Below are 20,154 nucleotides of genomic sequence, written 5' to 3' on the forward strand. Positions count from 1 at the left end.
TTTTTATTAATTGCACATATAATTGATACATATAATGTAGTATGTAAATGATTTCATATATCAGTTACATATTTAATTCATTTTGTGTGATGTATTGTTAAGTGAAGTTATTTTATTTCATATAAATATCTATCAGCTACATAAATGAGCTCAATATAAAGTAAACGTTCACTCATTTATATAAATGAGCATGTGCCTAAATGATACAGTGTGAATGTACTCTTAGTAAAATTGATTCCCGTTAACTTTTATTTGTTTACATTTCACTTATAAAACATAAAAAGATATTCTAAATTTTTCCTTGTAGTTTCCCATGTGGGAAATTTATTGTTAGTGGTTGCATTCCACATGTTTCGCCTTAAATCATGTGAAATAATGTGAGAAGTAAACTGTTCACTAATTTTGTTAAATTTTTTTGTCATTTTTCAATTTTTTAACAGTACTTATATAAAATAAACTCAAACGGTTTCATATTCCGTACTAAAAAACTTATTAAGTATGGATGGCAGATCTGTGGTATATGCAATTATCGTCTTTAAAATTAATGATGAATTATTGTTAATCTTCATTTCATTTGATTTATTTGATAATTTATTTATAACTTGTTTTAATTTGTTATAATTCTTAAATTACTTAATTACAAACACTAATTCGTGTATATGTTTCATTGTATTCCAACGTCTGAATAAGGTCTTATTGTTTTTATTATTCTATGCAATTTATTTTATTTGCGTGAACTGGCAACTCTAAATAATTTTCATTCTGACAGTAAAAAGCATTAGTTGCATTAGTAGTTTGCGCCACGAGGATTTTCTTTATTTTAACATTGAAAATTAATAAAAATATTGCAATGCCGTACGGAAATCAACCTACAGTCGAAATCAAGGAATTGACAAAGGAAAATGTCAAATTCGTTGTGGAAGGCACTGATTTGAGCGTCGCTAATAGCTTACGCCGTGTATTCATTGCTGAAACCCCAACGCTTGCTATCGATTGGGTTCAAATAGAGAAAAATTCGTCAGTTCTTTCAGATGAATTCATTGCCCACCGTCTTGGGTTAATACCATTAATCTCTGATGATATGGTAAAGCAACTAAAGTATTGGCGGAATTGCGTTTGTTCAGATTTTTGTGATAGTTGTAGTGTGGAATTTACACTCGATGTAAAGTGCGATGCCGAAAAAACTCGTTATGTTACAAGTGCAGACTTAAAATCAAGAGTTCCAAAAGTAGTTCCAATCAACTCACGTCGTCCGAAAGATGAGAATGAAGCAGATGATACAAGTGCAGATTTAAAATCAAACATTCCAAAAGTGGTTCCAATCAATTCACGTCGTCCGAAAGAAGAGAACGAAGTAGACGAAAAAGATAATAAAAATGATATATATGAAGACAGTATTTTAATTGTGAAATTACGAAAAGGTCAAGAGCTTAAGTTATGCGCCATGGCTAAGAAAGGTATTGGAAGAGAACATGCTAAGTGGAATCCAACAGGCGGCGTATGCTTCGAATATGATCCCGATAATGAATTCCGTCATACTACTTACCCTCAACCAAAGGAGTGGCCAAAAAGTGAACATACCGAACTGACTGATGAACAGTTCGAGGCAGCATACAAATTCGACACCGAACCGAACAAAATTTATTTTAATGTGGAGACCACAGGTGCTTTAAAACCAGAAAATATTGTGCTTATGGGTGTACGGGAACTGAAAAATAAATTATCAAGTCTTCAAAGCAAGCTACTTAATGAAATGGTTCCAATTAATTCATGTCGTCCGACAGAAGAAAATGAAGCAGACGATACAAGTGCAGATTTAAAATCAAGCGTCCCAAAAGAGTTTCCAATCAATTCACGTCGTCCGAAAGAAGACAATGAAGCAGGCGATACAAGTGCAGATTTAAAATCAAGTGTTCCAAAAGAGATTCCAATCAATTTACGTCGTCCGAAAGAAGAGAATGAAGCAGACGATACAAGTGCAGATTTAAAATCAAGTGTTCCAGAAGTGGTTTCAATCAAATCAAGTGGTTCGAAAGAAGAGAATGAAGCAGGCGATACAAGTGCAGATTTAAAATCAAGCGTTCCAAAAGAGGTTCCAATCAATTCACGTCGTCCGAAAGAAGACAATGAAGCAGACGATACAAGTGCAGATTTAAAATCAAGTGTTCCAGAAGTGGTTCCAATCAAATCAAGTGGTTCGAAAGAAGACAATGAAGCAGACGATACAAGTGCAGATTTAAAATCAAGCGTTCCAAAAGAGGTTCCAATCAATTCACGTCGTCCGAAAGAAGAGAATGAAGCAGGCGATACAAGTGCAGATTTAAAATCAAGCGTTCCAAAAGAGGTTCCAATCAATTTACGTCGTCCGAAAGAAGACAATGAAGCAGACAATAAAAGTGCAGATTTAAAATCAAGCGTTCCAAAAGAGATTCCAATCAATTCACGTCGTCCGAAAGAAGACAATGAAGCAGACGATAAAAGTGCAGATTTAAAATCAAGCGTTCCAAAAGAGGTTCCAATCAATTCACGTCATCCGAAAGAAGAGAATGAAGCAGACGATACAAGTGCAGATTTAAAATCAAGTGTTCCAGAAGTGGTTTCAATCAATTCACGTCGTCCGAAAGAAGACAATGAAGCAGACGATAAAAGTGCAGATTTAAAATCAAGCGTTCCAGAAGTGGTTTAATCATTCACGTCGTCCGAAAAAACAACAATGAAGCCAGACGATAAAAGTGCAGATTTAAATCAAGCGTTCCAAAAGAGGTTCCAATCAATTCACGTCATCCGAAAGAAGAGAATGAAGCAGACGATACAAGTGCAGATTTAAAATCAAGTGTTCCAGAAGTGGTTTCAATCAAATCAAGTGGTTCGAAAGAAGAGAATGAAGCAGGCGATACAAGTGCAGATTTAAAATCAAGCGTTCCAAAAGAGATTCCAATCAATTTACGTCGTCCGACAGAAGAAAATGAAGCAGACGATACAAGTGCAGATTTAAAATCAAGCGTCCCAAAAGAGGTTCCAATCAATTCACGTCGTCCGAAAGAAGACAATGAAGCAGACGATAAAAGTGCAGATTTAAAATCAAGCGTTCCAAAAGAGATTCCAATCAATTTACGTCGTCCGAAAGAAGACAATGAAGCAGACGATAAAAGTGCAGATTTAAAATCAAGCGTTCCAAAAGGGATTCCAATCAATTCACGTCGTCCGAAAGAAGAGAATGAAGCAGGCGATACAAGTGCAGATTTAAAATCAAGTGTTCCAGAAGTGGTTCCAATCAAATCAAGTGGTTCGAAAGAAGAGAATGAAGCAGGCGATACAAGTGCAGATTTAAAATCAAGCGTTCCAAAAGAGGTTCCAATCAATTCACGTCGTCCGAAAGAAGAGAATGAAGCAGGCGCTACAAGTGCAGATTTAAAATCAAGTGTTCCAGAAGTGGTTCCAATCAAATCAAGTGGTTCGAAAGAAGAGAATGAAGCAGGCGATACAAGTGCAGATTTAAAATAAAACATTTTGAATGCTTGAATGCAGTTTGAGTGTTTAATTTTATTATTTTTTTTTTCAAATATTGTAATTGTTCCAAAATTTGTATGAAATAAATTTCTATAGAATAGAAAATATGATTAGAAGTATATTTGTATTTGTATATTTGTATAACATGATTCATCTCCAATATTTTGCAATAATTTTTCAAAATTGAAAATAATTCCAAAAGAATATTACAGATAGGTGGTAAGAGATAAGAGGTGTATAGATTACGCATTTCCACTATGATCCGTAACCGCCAAATGTCTATCAAATGATCAAATGAATGGAAAACGATTTCATGTACCTTGGTCGATAACAATGGAACACACGACATTATATCCTGTAGTTATTTCTGTTATTAATCTATTATGTTGTTTAAAAACACTCCTTTCATATAAACTCTAATAAAACATATGTAGCGGCTTATCCTGTAAATGAATATGCAATGAATCACTTGAGAGTAACATAAGATAAGATATGCAGCCATGCAGCCATACACCCATACAGCCATACAGCCATACACAATACTAAAATCAAACTGAAGTTTTTAAATGGATATGGTATAATTGTACTGATATTGTATATTGGGTATATCGTATAGTTTTAATATAGACAATACAAATAATGAAAAATACATAATATTAGACAACATAATTTTTTATTAACACTACCAAACAGTAACATTACTTCAATTATTAATGATATTATGGATGTCATTAATTACTAAAAATTCTTTATTTATTTGTCCGTCTTTATTATGTATTAATTCTCGGATAATATAGGTAAGTGATCTCTATAAATGAGAAATAAATAAATTTAATAGAGAAATTTTGAAGGTGTTGATTTTCATCCATAATTTTTTGTGATTAATAGTATAACATTCGTTAGATTATAAGAAATGTTGAAATAGTTGACATTTGATAAAATCAAGAGAGAGGAAAGAACAGAAAAAATCGATAGTATATTATGAATGAATATTTTTTCGTTTGTTAAATTTAAAGAAAAACTAACCAAGCCAACATATTAGTTACAAAATGTTTCAAAACACTTGAAAATTGAACTCCGAAAGTTTAGTACAGGTTTGGTTTGTTCGGTTAAAAAAGGCAAAGGCATTACTTCTCAGCAATTAACCCATTACGGCCCGGTTCCTGATGCCGTGGTTCGATTTTGATGGAAATTTTAATAGTGTCGTTTTTTGCACACATTAAGATAAATTTCGAATTTCATCAAAATGGAACCAGCCATTCCTGAGATACAGAATGGTAAGTTTACTTATTAATAGGCCAGTAACTAGCCGTTCCTGAGATATAGAATGGTAAGTTTACTTATCAATAGGCCAATATTTGGCATCACTAACTTCGCCGACATTATGCGGCATATAAACACCATTGACTTCAGAGTACAATTGTATTCTCCTAGCTCCTTCATCATAATTTTTTTCTGTTTCTAAAATAGACATCACCTCTTCAAGTGTTATACAATTTTCTCTTGGCATTTTTCAGAACAACTCCATATACTACGAACAATTTTTGAACTAAGAGTCTGGCACACATCAGTTCGGTAGCAAAACTTATTAGTTTTAGTATGCTTGTTTACATGAAAAATCGCTATACATATCGGTCGATTAATAAATGAAATTACCAGTGAACTTTACTCATAAATTTTAAGCATTTTGGGTCAATGTATTCGAATGAAAGGTATGGATATATAAAATAGGGCTTATTGATTATTGTAATTAACAATTATTTTTTCAACAATTTTTTTTTTACTTAATTGTAAATTTATCTAATTTTAGAGTTCAAGAAAAATGTCTCCCATTTCGATCCAATTAATTGGAATAGAATTTCCATTCATTTTTCTTCTTAAAATAAACTATACATTTTTACAAAAAAATAATATAAAAGATAACTATTATATGCAAAGATATATACTCGATTAAAGTGAAATTACCAGTCGGATCGAAATGAGTTAATAACATCAACCATTAACAAGTAAATAATAAAAATGAATACATTAATAAGAGATCTTATCTGTTCAATTCATTATATTAAATATATTCAACTAAAAAATATTTCAAAAGTATATTCTGAAACCTATGTATAAAGCAAGAAAATGCTTTGTAAATACCATTATTTTTATGGAAGCAATCATAAATACTATATAAATGTACTATACAGTTTACTTAAAGATGAATATGAATTATTAATATAAGATATCAACAGCCCTTTTAAGTAGATATAAAAAACCGATTTGGAGCGTTAGGGACCTTTTTTTAAATACATTGTAATCTATAATATAATAAAAGTTCAAGTACATGAAATGTTAAAAAAAGTACCATCTATAGAGTATTAACTGCAATAATAATATATTCAATTTTATTAATAAACATTTTACTATTAGTTTGTAGAGTGATTTATTTCAAATTAAGTAACAAATCATAAAGAAGCTGATAACATTTATGTTATATCTGAAATCGTTATTTTAACAGATATATCGTCACTATTTCTATGCAGAGGCAAACTAATATTTCGAATTGATACTCGTTATCCATGATTATTCGACAATCTTGTGTGTTTCACTAAATTATTCCGGAAGTCCGGATATTTTCTTCACTAAATAAAGTCCTGCAATTTACAATCAGTTTATTTATAATAAACTGACTTACACTAAATAAAGCAACAAAACTTGTACAAAATATAAATAGATGGACAGTTTCACAAGCTTCACCAAAGTCGAATAAAAATCCTAGCTAACCTATTCAAAACCATTGCACGTTCCTGAAAAAAAATCCTAGTACACAAATTTCTTAATTTCTAAAATTCAATCCAATTAAATAAATCTAAATTTATCTTTGAGGAAAAGTGAAGTTCTCTAATGGAGTACACAAAACACTGTGTTTAACTTGGCATATAACTTGGTAAACGTCAACGTCTATTCTATTCTAGTACTCATATTTGTAGTAGAAAATCTTTTTATATAGGTATACATATATTTAGTCATCAGTTGCTTACCTTTGATCTTTTTCAATAAATCTCTCCACTGATCTGGATTGCGAGACATAATTGGTCACCTTTAGGTCTTTCACATAAGTGGTCTGTGAATTCAATAACAATTCGATTAAAGTTATAAAAAAAATTAGTTTTAAGTACTTTTTTATTGTAAAAAATCGTTTGAATTAAACATTTCACAACCTTATTTTATTCAACAATATAGTTGCACAGGATCAGTGTATGTTATTTAAAATTATTTTAAATTTAGACGTGAATCTAATAAAGAAGCTTATAAAATATAATAGTAACACTTGTAATAATAATCATTTATTTTCAGAAAAATATTATCGTTATGGCTCCCGGAAAAAGTCGTGAGCGCTGTACGGCCTCAGATGCTTCAAAGTATGTTCCCAGAAAGTGGCTCCACTTTGTAAGTTGACTTAATTTCATTTCAGATATTAACATCATTTAAGATAGCTTCGTTAGTTGAAGCGGAAAGTGTTTTTATTTTGGCCGCCCAGTGAGAACCCGAGAGGTATGCGTCATCAGATGTCGAGCATTTATTAAATGAAGGAAAAGTAGCACCAAAATGTAAGTGGAATTCAATTTATCATTAAAATCATATACCACAGATATCACAATATTATTCTTCACAGGTAACACGCTGATTCCGTCTGGTTATGCAGAAACACAAAAAATAAATTCTTTTGAGGCAAATGCAGCTCATCCTTCCTACGAATCTCATTTAACATCATGTGAGAGAAAGCCACCTACTGCTTTAGATGAAATTCTCATTGCATTAAAAGCTCATCAATTAATTAATAATTTGGCTAAATTTAAAAGAAGTGCTTCAAGTGTTAACTATTTCAATAACCCGAACGTTGATGCTTCATCCCAAAGCTGTACAAGTCAAAGTGACTCAGAAAGTAAGTTGACATAATAATCTACTCATTTATGCTTTTAGATAATGAATATATTACTGATTCAGTATATGAATGGGATTTTCATAGTCCGTATGCTCCGCAAATTGGCATGAATGAAGACCTTGCAGAGAAAAAATTATTTGAGGTTACACTGGATTTAATAAAGCGTTCTGGAGTCATCGCTTTGGAGGCAGATGGTGCAAAACATATTCTTCATCATGTTATTGATGAATATGCAAACGCAAATGAATCAGATGGCACCATAGACGATAATATGGACGATAAACCGGGATGCTATCGATGGTTCCATCCAAATTAGTTTATGTTTGTCTAAAGGTATTTCTTATCACTTGAAATTTAAAGAGACATCACGTAGAGTATTTGTAAGTAACCACTGATCTAGTTTAAAATGAATTTCGAGTGAGACTTATGTATATATAAATCGAAGAATCGAAGTGTATATTTTAGAACACAAAATCCTAATTTTATATTGTAAAAATGACTTGCATAAATTTATATATAAAATTTTTTACAATCGTATATATAAATTTTATATGAAGCTTCAAAGAAATATAATTCGTTTTGCTTTATAATTTTTTTATCTCCTTTTATGATTAAACAAAACATTTATTTATAATAAATTGAGCACCAAGTAATACTAACTTTTATAATGACTTCTTAGTTCTTAACATATTTAATTCCAGTTGTTTTATTAGGTGTATTCTTTTGACATGAATGCTCTTAAAATTATTTAATTCAATCCAGTACAGTATTCAATATATTCTTTTTTTACTTTTTCTTGACATTGTTAAAATTATGTATATTATGTATATTTTACAAGTAAATAAATACAAAAACAAAAATCGGCTGTTCTTAATATTTACAAGACTTATATGCACACAATACTTTCATGATTAGACGGACTCGAATAGCAAAGAAAGGACAAAGACAAAAATTTTTTTATTTTTAATTTATTGAAATTTGGCTGACTGATCAATAAATTAAAAATAAAAAATTTTTGTCTTTGTCCTTTCTTTGCTATTCGAATCCGTCTAACTTTTAAATAGTTTCTTTCGTCATAAAAAGACACGCCATTATCGGCAAGAAAAAATTAACCTAAACTTTCACGATTAATTAAGTTTGCAATGATAAACATCCAACGATACACAGACATTCTGAATACTCCTAATATATTTTTAAAGCATTTTAATAAACTCAGAAATATATTCTACTTTATATATAAAATATAGAAATATACTCTATATATTTTATATATATAACGGAAAATCACCACATTGACAGGGATAACGTTCAAATAATTTAAAGTCTATAGCTAGAAATTAGGTAGCAGAGAGAATCTTCATAAGCTTCAGAATCTTCATGGCTTCATAGCTATTGATGGCGATTCTGACAGCCAAAAATTTAGATGTCGATTTAATTAATTTCAGAATTCAAGTTTATTGCACGATAATTAAAATCGTTAAAATTCATGGATATTATGGTAGATGAAGGTGAGAATGTGAATTATCTCACAGAATTCTTAAACTCCCTTAAATTGCCGGGACTACCACCATACAATTTACTTTTACCACCATTTACTTAAATTAGTTCACCAATTGTTTTATTGCTCAAATCCACCAAAATTATGTGGTGGAACAAGATCAGTTATAAAAGAGAGTATGGAAAACTTAATTGAATCAATAATATTAAGTGGAAAATTCAGAGGAGAAAATTTATTGCGTACGCGCATACAAATTACACCAACCGATATTCCAATTTAATTCAAACGATTGAAATTTCCGATTCCTTTGGTATTGGCGATGACAATTAATTAATCTTAAGGTCAAACATTAAAAGTATGTGGACTGGGAGCTGTGTGTTACATGTTTCCGTGTTGGAGAACTTTCTGATCTATATATAATTTATAAATTATAAATATAATATAATATATATGATATAATATAAATGCTCAAAATGGAAAAAAAAAATATTGTTTATAATTTAGCCTTAAGATAACATTATAGTTTATAATAGAATTGTTAAAATATAATATTAAAAAACATTTTTTTATTTCAAATGTAACAAACAAACGGAGTTCAGGCTTTATCCTTAGAACTGTGCGATTAAGTTCTAGACAAAGATTGCTTCTCACATGGACCTAACAATCTCTTTATCTACACAGATATTGGAATAATAACAAATATTACAACTTAGTTGAGCCGAAAAAATAAAAAAATCTTTGATAATGTGATATGTAAAAATACAGAGTAAACCTTGAAATAAATTTTATGTTTTAAGTTAACAAAGCTTAAAATATTTTTTTAATATTTTTTCTGTACCATAAATATTTGTTAGTATAATCATTACTCAAATTAATTTCTGAAAAACTTTTTTAAAAATGAACTCACGTAATGCAAAACATGGATGCGACTCAAAACACGTCTCAAAAAATGTGTCTCAAGACGATGACTTGCTTGAATGGCTGAAAAATCATAAAATTCCAACTGAAAAATTAAATAAGATTTTCTCTGATGCAGTTTTGATGGCTAAGTTATTAAAAGACATTGTACCCAAACTAGTCGATATTCATAACTATTCTGGGTGCCATGGGTATCAGTCTAAGCTGGCTAATTGGGAAACGATAAACAATAAGGTGTTTAGTAAGCTAAATATGAAACTTAGCAAATCAAAGTTGGAACAATTGGCAAAATGCGAGACGGGTAAAATTGAAGTTCTGCTTACAAAAGTAATGACATTTGAAAAAGAATTGCTTTCAAATGTAAAGAAGTCTATTTTAGAAGAAAGTTCCTCTATCGATGAGAAATCTATTTCCGAGAAGTCTATTGGAAATGCAGGAATCAATGTAATCAACACTGAAGAGGTTGAGGCTTCCACTGTAGAGGTGCCAAAGAAAATGATCAGTTATGCAGAGTATGAGGAATGTGTTAAGGAATTAGCAAGAAACTTAAAGGAACTCACTGTGAGCGAAAAAAAAATTCAGTCTTTAGAAAATCTTGTGAAAATAAAACAAGAGCACATAGATGAACTTACTAAAACACTATATTTAATGTCCAACTCTTAAAAGTTAAAAGGCTTTCAAAAATAGAATAAAGTCGCATATATTAACGAGATTAATGTACATCGCTTGAACGGTATGAAGTGATGCCAAAGGTTTAAAGAAATTTGTTTATTAATTTTAAAATTCCAAATTGAGTTTTGTTTAACAATTAAAAAATATGGCATATAATTTTTAAAGTTTTTTTAATAAACATGAGATGGTACAAAATTTTTATGACTTTTAATTTCTGTATATTTATCTGAGATCTCACCAATAATATTTTTTATCTTTAATACATGCCGTATGCTACATAAATTGCCTGGTTAAAAAGTTTGTGATGATTGAGAAAGTTTCGTGGATATTTTGTTTTGCTGTTTATATTATATAAACAATATATAATTTTTATAAAAAATTGTTTATACAAAAATATGTACAATTACATATAACGGATATATGTGTACACTCATCATATGAGTTCGGTTTGCACTTCTAATGAATACGGTGTTAAAATAAGTCTCTAAAAAATAAGTCTCTAAATACGATAAGAATAAATTAGTTGTAGACATAACAAACGTAAAAAAATATAAACGACAGAAGGAAAAAAATGTATTTGTTATGATAGAATACACACGAAGCTAGACAACATACAACACAACACAAGTTCGAGGAATGTATTCGAGGATATTGTATCCTCAGCTGACTCACAAAATACTAAAATTGTAAAATGTAAGATTTCAAATCTTCAAATTTCGGTATGATTTTGATAACCTTCACCTAGAAATTACCTTCTGCTCAAAAAGTATAAAAATTATTCTGTTGTTTGTTAACTACTCCTTAAATTTTTTTTGTTATGTTGGTACACCCTTTCTTGACATATGGTACAAATTTGAGCACCATCTGTCAATTAATTTGTTTACAGCAGTTGTTAGTGTGAGACTACCTCAAGTGCATTCAGCAATTTTTACTATGGAAAATTCTTGTTGTCCGCGATTTTTTGACCAAACACGGCTGTCAACACCACTGTCATCGCTCAGGCACCATATTCGCCAGATCTAGATCCGTGTGACTTTTTCCTGTTCCCGAGACTTAAACTGCCCCTTTGTGGTAAGCGTTTTGAGTCGATTGAATAGGTAAAAGAGAATTCGCCGAATTAACTAAAAGCCACACCTGCACGGGCCTACGAAAAGTGTATGGAAGATTGGGTTAAGCATTGGCATATGTGTATCGCTTCAGAAGAAGCATATTTTGAAGGAGATGAAATAAATTTGGAATAAAATTTAAATTTGTGTGTTTTATTTACATAATCCGGGTACTTTTTGAGCTGGAGGTATTTATATTCTCGGGTTTACCATCTAATTTATATTGAAGAATAACTTTTTGATTATAACAAACAAAATTACATAGATTTGGAATATAAATAAGTTTGGCCTGCCAACATGCCCGTTTTATAATATAAAAAGCTGTTAATCGATGTTATCTCCTTTGACTGTTGGCAAATGTCGACGAATCATTTTGGTCATTTTGGGAAATCATTACATCAGTTGTTATATACCACACTGTGAAAGCTGTGAAAGCTGTACAACAGCAGAGTTACTCTTCAGGACCTAACGAATGGTCCTCCAAAGCGAAACAGCAAAATACTAGACTAAAAACTCTATACCAAACACCAAATATTTTTTTAGAAACATAACATAACCTAACAGTTATGGCAGTAAAGAAATGGATAAAGTGCCACGTCATTCATTTTTCAATTTCTTAGAGCCACTGGTCATGCGAGATCTAGAAAATATAGATGATGATATTAGAAAGACATTGGCTACTACTTAAAATCATATGTCATACCAAAAGCTGTTATTTAGACAGACAAGGGGAAATCATCTGATTACGTTTGTGGCATGAGAGCATATATATACACATATGTGAATCCACAACAATAACAATATGCTGCATAACAAAGCTGCATTCTTTTGTCAGTATTGTTTAACGTATATCCTGAGTACATGTGAGATTTATACTCGAAAATTCGAATGTCATCATATCTACAGGAGGAATTAATAACTTGCGTTATGCGAACGACACAATCATATTGGGATCCAATGAAAATACGCTCACCCTACTAATGAAAAAATTGACATGCATAAGTACTAAGGATTAACACTTTCAAAGCAAAAGTTATGATAGTTGACAGACAAAATAACAACCAGACAAATATAACGACGATTGCAGACTTCGAGTTAATAGATAAAAATTTTTGTTTAATAGACAATCCAATTATGATTTAGACAAGTCGAGAATCATTTGCACCTTGCCAAAGAATATTGTAAAATATGCATTGTGCTGAAAACTACAGTAAACTTACAGACCCGTTACCTGAGTATCGTAGAATTATAGATAGTTTTAGTCACTGATGCACAATTTACATATATTTTTTAACAATGTTATAAATGAATATTATAATATTCATCACTATGAAAATAATATTCATTCATGGTTATATTATACATTTTTGATTGATCAGTGCAACATAATAAGTATTATTTTAATGTTTTAACAGCTCAGAATGGCTTGAAAATCAGATGTGAAGGATCTAGAGATATTTTTTTATTAATTATAATAAAGATATATATATATGAGATTATATGAGATATAGTTTAAAATTACTTTATACATAGAAATTGAATCACTATATGAGATATAGTTTAAAATTACTTTATACATAGAAATTGAATCACATCTTAAGAAAGTATATACCTCTTTATTTTGTAGGTTGGAACTAATAGTTTATATAAACCCCTCCTGTGTATTTATGATTATATTATCTTCTTTGGACTTGAACGATATTATTAAAATATTGTATCATTATTCTCTACAATATTGTTCAACATGTAATGTTATCACGTATAGGTAATGGTAAGGTGAGCCACTATGTATACTGCCAAAAATATTTATTTGTTTTATTCACTTAGTTATAAGATTTACATAATATAAACAATGTGTTATATAAATCGAATAAAAAATTAATTATTATCCAATTGGAGAACCTAGTTAGACATAAATTTTCGTTATCGAATTTCGTTATCCTGTGTATATTTCAGTATGGCTTCTACCACCGGTTCCAGATCATGTACCTATACTATAGTAAAAGTTCTCGATTGACAGAATTGGCAACTGAAAACGGCACATAGCCAGATGGCCATTGCGATTCCATAAAAAATTGTAACTGGATTTATAAATCAAATCCCAATCGATCAATATTCATTTCCTACTATGAAGGATGAATCCATTAAATTTGAGTCAGGTTTTCTACGGACACGATTGGCAAGAAGAGAAGAAAAAGGAAAAAATAAAAAGGAAGCCGGAGAGAGTGTAAACTTACTTGTACCTGCGTCGTTGGACCTGACAAAGAATATTGTAGACAATACTTAACAATTTAGTTACCAGAAAAAGCGTGATATCTGAAGCTGTGTCGGCATATAAAATAATGAAAGATTTAGTAAGAGTGATCAATTTTACCGTCGTCAAATTGCAGCACCTTCGAAACTGTAATCATGACCGGACATCATGCTTTCTAACACATATTCTCCTAGTTAAAAATTTTTTTAATGTATAATTGATAAGCAGGCAAGATTTTGTCAAAACAAGTCAAATATAAAAATTTTTCTCGAGTTGTCAAATATCAAATTAATAACTACACTTGTTTTCATGAGACTGCTGCAGTACATTCCTTTTTATATATCGGGTCTTGTTAAATCTTATTATGCCAAATCGGTCGAATATCGGTGAGTAAATAATTTTTTTCATTATTATCTTATGTAAAACGAAAAAGGTTTGTTTTAAGTTTAACGTGGGCCACATTTAAACTTTTCTAATATTGGTGCATCAACCTTGCAATTAGCACAAACATCTAATCTTTACTATATATCTGATTTATTCTTTCGGAGCGACAACCGTTTCATTCTCCAAACATCTACACATATACACATAAATTGCGAAATGGGTTTCTTCAAAAGTCTTTCATTTATTTTCTTCTTATTAGATATCATATGTATAAAATTATTTTATTTATATTTCAGTAATAAAGGGTAAGTGTACGCCTGAAGGAGGTCGATGTAGCGAAACTTTCTCTGACAAAAAGTCCAAGAAATTTCAACCTGGATTTTTAGGAGCTGCCGAACGTCGTAATTTTCTTCATGACATGGTTAAAAGTTTCCCTCAGGCAATCCAAAATAGAATTACAGTTTTGAAGAACGTTCAAATTGAGCAAATTGTGAGTGATTCTGAATTCCACAAAGCAATCAGTAGGTTGGAAGTAAAGTACGCTGCCAAGTATCAGAAGTTTTACGATCAGAGATTTGAAATAATTTCTGGTAAGTTTGATCCACTTAAGCAACAAGCAAAGTGGAACGTACCCGTAGATGATGAAAATGCAAAAGGGGACCACAACTTCGATGAAGCCTTAAAAGAGTACAAGATACTATCTAATAACAGTATCGGCATACCCAATTTCTGGCTCACAATATTTCGCAATGTGGATGTGATTGCTCATTTGGTAGAGAAACATGATGAACCTCTCCTCAGAAAACTAATTGATATTAGAGATAAGAACTATGACGGAAACTCTTTTACTATTGAATTTCATTTTGAGAATAATGATTATTTCACTGATAAGGTGCTCACTAAAAAATACACTTGGAACTTCGAGCCTGATAAAAAAATGCCATTTCAATATGATGGGCCTCTTGTGTGTAAATCTGAAGGCTGTCGTATTAATTGGAAAAAAGATATGAACATAACATTAAAGACGGCGAAGAAAGCCTCTAAAGATAACGCCAATACAATCTTATTTAAAAATGTTCCACGTCCTTCTTTTTTTCATTTTTTTAATCCACCGGTTGTGCAAGAATCAGAATCAGAATCCATCGATGAAGATATTAGAGAGACCCTAACTCTTGATTATGATTTAGGACTTTTTTTTCGCACACGTATCATACCTAGAGCTATTTTGTACTTCACTGGTGAATTGGCTGAATTTGATCCATATTCAAGTGATGAAGATCAGTCAGAAAACGATGACTCAGATGATTCAGATGATTCGGATGATTCAGAAGATTTAGATGATTCAGACGATTTAAATGAAGAAGGTGCTGCTGGAGGTGCATCTGCTACTACTAATTCCAGCCCATTAGTGAGCAATGAATGTAATCCTCAATAAAAAATGTTGAACATTTAACTAACATATTTCCTAACCACATCTATATCTATCTTATAAAATGCACTTAAGAATGTCAATAAATTCCAATTTCATATAGATGGTTTTTTTTTAAAGACGATATATTTAAAATAAGTTACTAGCATTGTTGTAATTGAAGTCCCACAATACCTTACCTATATTTATTATTTGAATATTTTAACAGCATTCAACTAAAACCACTATAATAAAATAAATGATATAGTAAGGTTATGGGTATATGTCGTTTATTTATTCATGGTCTTTTGCCTGTATTTGTCACAGTGTGCATTTGTGGTCATTACTTTTAGGAACAAGACAGAGTCGCGGATTATAAGCACTCACTTCATTATATTTTTATGGTAAGATTTCAGCATCATTATATTCAAATACGGATTCCGAGTACAATTATCCAGAGAAGGAACTGATGTTATTATTACAACACAGGCGTTTTAAAAAACAAAATATCTTCAACACACACTGTGTATTCGCAGTCACATTATCGTTTTCGTTCGGGTTAATATTCCATGCCTAAATTCGCGGGCCTTATTTCTGTATCTATACATCTCAATTTCCTCTCACTCGTGCAATTCTTTACCTGACTTTTTCCATCTAAAGAGAAATCCCCTGTCGCTTCTCATTTCGCAATATCATGTTGAACATAAGGTTCTTTTGCAGTTCACGTTACTTTTATTATTCGCCTAATGACACCTCAGCGTACTCTTGGGATCAATCTTATGTCTTGAATCAATCAATAAGTGCTAATTGCACAGTAGAGAACCACGGAGCATTGTGAATATCAATCTGTGTGAATCAAGCTAATCTAAATTTTTCTATTAGTACGAAATATAGTAAATATTTTAAAAGTTTTCATAATATATGGTAGATAATAATAAATGGTATTTGATTGAATATAATACTGTTGCCCAATGCATTCTTCAAACATTTGAAATACTTTGTGTGCTTCAAATGATTTTTTCTTCAAAAAATTTGCCATTGTACAGCGCATGTGCATGGAGGATAAAATTCTCTTCCTATGTGAAACTTCTGAGGCATCGATATACAACGCAGTGAAAAAATTACTCAGAGCAATCAATTTTATCACGATCTGTCGTCAAATCGACATCAAATCGGAGCACCCCTGAAACTGTAATTCTGCTCGTATTTGTTTGTTTGTAATACATATATCCATAGTCAATATAATTATTGATACATATTCGACAAGCATGCGGGGTTATATCAAAATTAGTTAGAAATAAAAATAAAAATAAAAATTGTTCTTAACTCATCAAATATCAACTCAGTTACTATATTTGTTTCCATAATTGGAAAACTCCCAAAGTACATTGTCAATTGAATTATCTTCTGCATAGCGCATATTATTGAACTTTATAATGCCAAAACGCTCAAAACTCGGTGAGTAAATGAATTTTTCAATATTGTATATTATGTACAATGGATGGCCTCTAAATATATATTTGTAGACTGGTATTATATGTAAACATTTTTTAATTGCAAACTGGGGTGTTTTGAAAGTTTTGCATATATATTCTTCCCTTTTCGATTTTACGAGTTTATTTAAAAACAAATTTACTTTTATTTCAGCAATAAAGAGTAAATGCACCACTAAAGGTGGTCCATGTAGCGCAACTTTCCCTGATCAGAAGTCCAAGAGCTTTCTACCGGGACTCATCAATTCTGCCGAACGCCGTCATTTTCTTCATGACATGGTGAAAACCTTCCCTAAGGCGATTCAAAATCGCATCACTGTTTTGAAGAATGCTCAAATTGATCAAAGTGCGATAGACTCTGAATTCTACAAGGAAATTAATGACTTAGAGGTAAAGCACGCTGCCAAGTGTCAACAATTTTATGATCAAAGATTTAAAATTATTTCTGGTGAGTTTGATCCATCAAAGCAAGAGGTAAAATGGAAGGTAGCCGCAGATGATGAAAATACAAAGAATAATTATAACTTTGAGGAACACTTGAAGGAGTATAAAAAATTGTCTGGTGATGCTATCGGCATACCCAATTTTTGGTTAACAGTAATGCGCAATGTGAGTGCGCTTGCTCATTTAATAGAGGAATATGACGAGCCACTCCTTAGAAAACTAATTGATATAAGAGAAAAGTGCAATGAAACAAATGGTTTTACTCTTGAATTCTATTTTGAAAAAAATGATTATTTTACTAACGAGGTTCTCACTAAAAAATACAATTTGACTTTTGATCCTGACGAAAAAATGCCATTTCATCATAGTGGGCCTCGTATTTGCAATAGTCAAGGTTGCGTGATAAATTGGAAGAAAGACATGAATCTAACGTTAGAAACAGTTAAGGGAATCTCCAGAGATGATACAAATAAAATTGTTTCTATGACTGTTCCACGCCCGTCTTTTTTTAAGTTTTTTGATCCAGCGGAATCTATAAAAAATGACATGGGAGCGTCCCTAATTATTGATCATAATTTTGGACTTTTGTTTCACTCACGTGTAATACCGAAAGCTGTTTTGTACTTCACCGGTGAAATGCCTGAATTTGATCCACATTCAAGTGATGAAGATGAGTCGGAAAATGAAGACTTAGATAATTCTGATGATTGGGACAAATGTGATAAGTTAGCAAATTCAAATGTTTCCCATGATTCCGATAATTCCGATAATTTAAATGAAGAGGGCGCTTCTAAGGTTGCATCTCCTACTGTTGTCGATGGTGCAGATGTTGTTGGTGACTCATTAGTGGACAATAAATGTAATTCGGAGTGACATTTGCTAAACATTTAATTAATACATAACTCAAGTACTTAATTCTTATAATTTGTATTAGCAAATTTCAATAAAATTCGAGTGCATCTATCTTGCGTTTTGTTTTTTTTTATAAAAAAATATGTATTAAAAAATGAATAACATTATTGAGTGAAGTTCGACAATATACGTATAACTCCACATGTTTCGAATCTACGTACCAAAGTTGTACATTTGTTAATGAAGTGTAACGTTATATATAGAAGATGTGACTTATAAATGTCAAAACGTTTATAGTGAAAACCTTTAAAGCTTTTTGCAATATTATCAAGATAAAAGTGTTAAGTTATCCATTATATGGGATGTTTCCTACAATTTATGAATAAGTACAGAGAAATAATTTGCTGGGAAAGAAGGTACATTTTTGTGGAAGTACACCACATAGGGACATATGGATATGGACGTATAAATATTGCTCAAATCATTACTGGTATATCATAGTAAATTTGTGCCTTTGTGGTGCAAAGAGCAATAGTGACTTGTTTCAGAAAACGATTTATGGAATTAACGTTTCGTAGAATAGGAATATGTTCAAGAAGAAAATTTGCGCGAAATAATAAAAACTGTACCAAATTAAGATAATTGTAAATCTTCTGAGGGAATTACTTCTGTAGCACTTTAAATTGGTGACTCATGATTGTGGGTTGTTTTATACATACGTTTCAGATTTTAATATATTTAATACACTGAATATACGATTTAACAGTGTAGTTTCTGATGTATTAAGTATTTTTTTGTTTGCTATTTTCTTTGTAAGATGGTTTGCTTTTGCACTCAGGAAGTCTGTTAATATTAGAAATTCTTCTCGTTTCTTATCTAGTTACAGATATTGGTGCTTGGAATAATTGCTTTTCTTTGGGTAATCTAAAGATGTGGTAATCTTAACGGTATATTGGGTTTAATTCAATATATCCCGTCAACATACATTTTTATTTGCAAAATCTGAAAGATAAACTATGCTAGCGTCATGACATTCCATTGATTCCTGTAGTACTGTAACTTTAGCCAAATTTAAATTTATTTAAATTTTCCGAAAAATTTGTTTTTGCACTAAAACTTTTTAGACGAAGTGTGGATTTGCATTTGGGCAGCGCAAAGTCGTGTTTGCGGAAGACTTTCTCGTATTTTTCTAAAATAAAACTTTTCCATAGAAATATTGATACATGTCAACCATTGTAATTGGTGATTAAATCTGGTATATCTTAATAGACTAAAATAATATGTCAGAGTACAATGTAGAATGAAATTAAAGCAATGCTGACAATTCTTCAATTCGAACTCTTCTCAGTTAATTCAACCAAGAAGCTGGAATGGTTGACGTGGAATATTGTGTGGCAATTCTGCAATTTTTGTAAGTCAAAAGATTCACAATTTCATATAGAATATTAAAGTTAGAAGTTAGTTTTTGATGCACGATAATGCTGCACCGAAAAAAAGCAACAAAAAAGTATTCTTCTTATAGATCATCTATAGTATTGAACTGATTTAACTTCCTTTATCTTCGACCTAGTTGCCAAATTGAAATCAAAATTAATGAAAACCATTTCATCAAAAGATGTCAAAAGATAAATCCCAAACTGATATTAAAGATGAAAGAAACCCATTTCGATGAATCTCGATTTAT

General features: G+C 31.0%; 4 protein-coding genes across 4 annotated transcripts; all 4 read left to right on the top strand.

Annotated features, from left to right (window-relative positions):
* Nucleotides 1–781: 781 nt before the first annotated feature.
* On the top strand, nucleotides 782–3,504 carry LOC119688478. Its single transcript, XM_038103154.1, has 2 exons — nucleotides 782–2,680; nucleotides 2,734–3,504. Exons 1-2 carry the CDS (start codon nucleotides 851–853, stop codon nucleotides 3,502–3,504), a joined length of 2,601 nt encoding a protein of 866 aa, XP_037959082.1. The 5' UTR covers nucleotides 782–850.
* A 6,332-nt stretch (nucleotides 3,505–9,836) lies between these two features.
* Nucleotides 9,837–10,520, top strand: LOC119688479 (sperm flagellar protein 1-like). Its single transcript, XM_038103155.1, has one exon. The coding sequence runs from the start codon at nucleotides 9,837–9,839 to the stop codon at nucleotides 10,518–10,520; it is 684 nt and encodes a 227-aa protein (XP_037959083.1).
* Nucleotides 10,521–14,137: 3,617 nt separating this feature from the next.
* LOC119689238 (nucleosome assembly protein 1-like 1) lies at nucleotides 14,138–15,804 on the top strand. The gene is made up of 2 exons (XM_038104023.1): nucleotides 14,138–14,275; nucleotides 14,570–15,804. Exons 1-2 carry the CDS (start codon nucleotides 14,254–14,256, stop codon nucleotides 15,706–15,708), a joined length of 1,161 nt encoding a protein of 386 aa, XP_037959951.1. The 5' UTR covers nucleotides 14,138–14,253; the 3' UTR covers nucleotides 15,709–15,804.
* Nucleotides 15,805–17,057: 1,253 nt separating this feature from the next.
* Nucleotides 17,058–18,567, top strand: LOC119661874 (nucleosome assembly protein 1-like 1). Its single transcript, XM_038071379.1, has 2 exons — nucleotides 17,058–17,139; nucleotides 17,329–18,567. The coding sequence occupies exons 1-2, from the start codon at nucleotides 17,118–17,120 to the stop codon at nucleotides 18,489–18,491; spliced, it is 1,185 nt and encodes a 394-aa protein (XP_037927307.1). The 5' UTR covers nucleotides 17,058–17,117; the 3' UTR covers nucleotides 18,492–18,567.
* Nucleotides 18,568–20,154: the final 1,587 nt, after the last annotated feature.

The sequence above is a fragment of the Teleopsis dalmanni genome, chromosome X (genome assembly GCF_002237135.1).
Source record: "Teleopsis dalmanni isolate 2A chromosome X, ASM223713v2, whole genome shotgun sequence".
NCBI lineage: Eukaryota > Metazoa > Arthropoda > Insecta > Diptera > Diopsidae > Teleopsis > Teleopsis dalmanni.

Bases quoted from the DNA above. Each gene is read 5' to 3' on its own strand.
- LOC119661874 (XM_038071379.1), top strand. From the start codon at position 17,118: ATGCCAAAACGCTCAAAACTCG. The intron at 17,140-17,328 runs GTGAGTAAATGA...CTTTTATTTCAG, and splicing joins GCCAAAACGCTCAAAACTCG to CAATAAAGAGTAAATGCACC.
- LOC119688478 (XM_038103154.1), top strand. From the start codon at position 851: ATGCCGTACGGAAATCAACCTACAGTCGAAATCAAGGAATTGACAAAG. The intron at 2,681-2,733 runs GTTTAATCATTC...AGACGATAAAAG, and splicing joins AATCAAGCGTTCCAGAAGTG to TGCAGATTTAAATCAAGCGT.
- LOC119689238 (XM_038104023.1), top strand. From the start codon at position 14,254: ATGCCAAATCGGTCGAATATCG. The intron at 14,276-14,569 runs GTGAGTAAATAA...TTTATATTTCAG, and splicing joins GCCAAATCGGTCGAATATCG to TAATAAAGGGTAAGTGTACG.
- LOC119688479 (XM_038103155.1), top strand. From the start codon at position 9,837: ATGAACTCACGTAATGCAAAACATGGATGCGACTCAAAACACGTCTCA.